This window comes from Etheostoma spectabile, chromosome 6, assembly GCF_008692095.1.
Source record: "Etheostoma spectabile isolate EspeVRDwgs_2016 chromosome 6, UIUC_Espe_1.0, whole genome shotgun sequence".
NCBI classification, from domain to species: domain Eukaryota; kingdom Metazoa; phylum Chordata; class Actinopteri; order Perciformes; family Percidae; genus Etheostoma; species Etheostoma spectabile.
Genome location: NC_045738.1, coordinates 23135631 through 23137659, shown reverse-complemented (window position 1 = coordinate 23137659; position 2029 = coordinate 23135631). Strand labels below are relative to the sequence as shown.

Below are 2029 nucleotides of genomic sequence, written 5' to 3'. Positions count from 1 at the left end.
CTTGAAAGTAAAAAGGTAGCCTAACAAACCATAAAGGCCAAAAGAATAACAATAACTTACCTTCCTAACTAAGCAAAACAGGAGAAAACTAAATCCATCTAAAGGTCCACCCATACAATTGGAAACTGAACTATACATAAACAAAAGACAACATGTGGCAGGTTGGGAGGCGAGGAGAAATGGAGAACGCCTGCCGGCTCCCCTCTGTCTCTGCCGACGGTCGCCGTGTTGCTCCCTTAAATAGCCGGTGGATCACAGCTGCCGCCAATCCCAGATCAGACTTAGCTGCCTCCACCAATCAAGCTCCAGCAACGGTATAGCGCTATTTGCATAGGGAGAAAAACAGAGCACACCACACACAGCGAGACAAACCAATACGACCCCAGTCGTAACACAAGTTAGAAAAAAAAAGCCTTTCAGTTAGCTAAGCCAATTAGTTGGATCATTCAGGATTGGCATTTATTGAGAATGTTGTGTAAAATGTGGTGCAGGTCGTTCATTTTGTTTAGGGCAGTATAAATAAGGGCTGCACAATATATAGGTTTTTTAACACACTGCGAAAGACTGCAACATACCGCAAAAGAGATTTTTGGATTTAATTGACAGTATGAAGTGAAAACTGAACTTTAAAATGTAAGTGTCGTTCTTTTTTTGGTGTGGGGCGCCTTTTATATTCAGTTCAATCCGTTCAATAAAATAATACGAGTACACTTTAGTCCATCCAGCCATCCATCTTTGTCCGCTGGAGCACCTCCAGCAAGGGACCCCAAACTTCCCTGAGTACACTTTAGTATCCGTTTTATTTATTATAAGTGACATCTGGATATTCAACAATAATATCGCACATCGCATATTGTCCTCATATTGGGCAGCTTTAGTATAAGTGTCCAATGCTTCTACACTATGAAGCAGGAGTCAATACATTTTGCTATTTGATTATTATTCAGTCAATTAAAAAGCGAATTTTGTTCCAAATATTCCATACAGTTAAATGAGTCTGGAATTGTGGCGACAGGTATCTGTTTAATATGAAATGCAGCTCACCTTTACTAGCCAGTACTTTCTGTCTGTGTTTTTTTTTTTGTTCCTTTGTTTAATACAGCCGACCATTCAGCTTTATCCCATCAGATCTGTCCTCGTCATAGCTCATGGCTCATAGCACAGCAGAAGCTTGACTCTCACCATAACAGTGTGTATGTCCCTCCATCCGGCCTTCCACACTGCATGAGCCCCCCTCTGACAGTCTGCTGTCTCTGTGTTTAGGTATGGACATGGAGGAGAGGACCAGGCAGATGAAGCTGAAGATGAACAAGTACAAGCAGGGAGCGGGCTCCGACTCCAGGCTGGAGCAGGACTACCACAAGGTACAAAAAAAAAAAAAACATATCCAGATATGCTGAATTGCATGCTTCGGTTCTCCAGATTCACAGAAAAAGACATGTCCCTACAGTATACTGTTTGCATGGTTGCACTGTGCATAGGCCATATGGCGCACTTTGCATGCGGTCAACCATGTGCACATGCACACGTCAACGTGATACTGCGCATGTGCACTGATGTTTGCATAGTGTAAGTCACAAAAAAACATACCGAAACAGGTAAACACTCAACTCAGTTCAAAGGTTGGAAATAACTGAGTAACGCTGGGTTTGCACAGGCAGCTTTCAGAACGGCAGCTCGCTCTCCCAAAGTTGGGAGATGGGTAACAAATGGGAGGGCAGTCTCGATAAGGGGCCTCCAATATATTCTGCCATGTATACACACATGCATGAAAATCAAATGAATGGAATTTTCCTATAACCTACTTTATGATATGTCTCTGGATGACAATAGGGATGTTAAAGGCCCCATGGTATGACAATTTCACTTTATGAGGTTTTTTAACATTAACATGAGTTTCCCCAGCCTGCCTATGGCCCCCCAGTGGCTCGAAATGGTGATAGGTGTTAACCGAGTCCTAGGTATCCTGCCTTTGAGAAAATGAAAGCTCAGATGGATGATCTGGAATCTTGCTCCTTATGAGGTCATA

The 2029-nt window shown here is 42.8% G+C and overlaps 1 protein-coding gene across 34 annotated transcripts in view; it reads left to right on the top strand.

Annotated features, from left to right (window-relative positions):
* rims2a (regulating synaptic membrane exocytosis 2a) overlaps positions 1-2029 on the top strand; it is a 192741-nt gene that overhangs the window by 146865 nt on the left and 43847 nt on the right. For 17 of the 34 annotated variants that reach the window (XM_032517819.1, XM_032517823.1, XM_032517822.1 and 14 more), the window contains one exon: positions 1264-1364. The exons of the other annotated variants lie outside the window; for them this stretch is intronic. In XM_032517819.1, coding sequence (XP_032373710.1) covers positions 1264-1364 — 101 coding nt within the window. The remainder of the gene's footprint in view (positions 1-1263; positions 1365-2029) is intronic. 34 annotated transcript variants of the gene reach the window in all.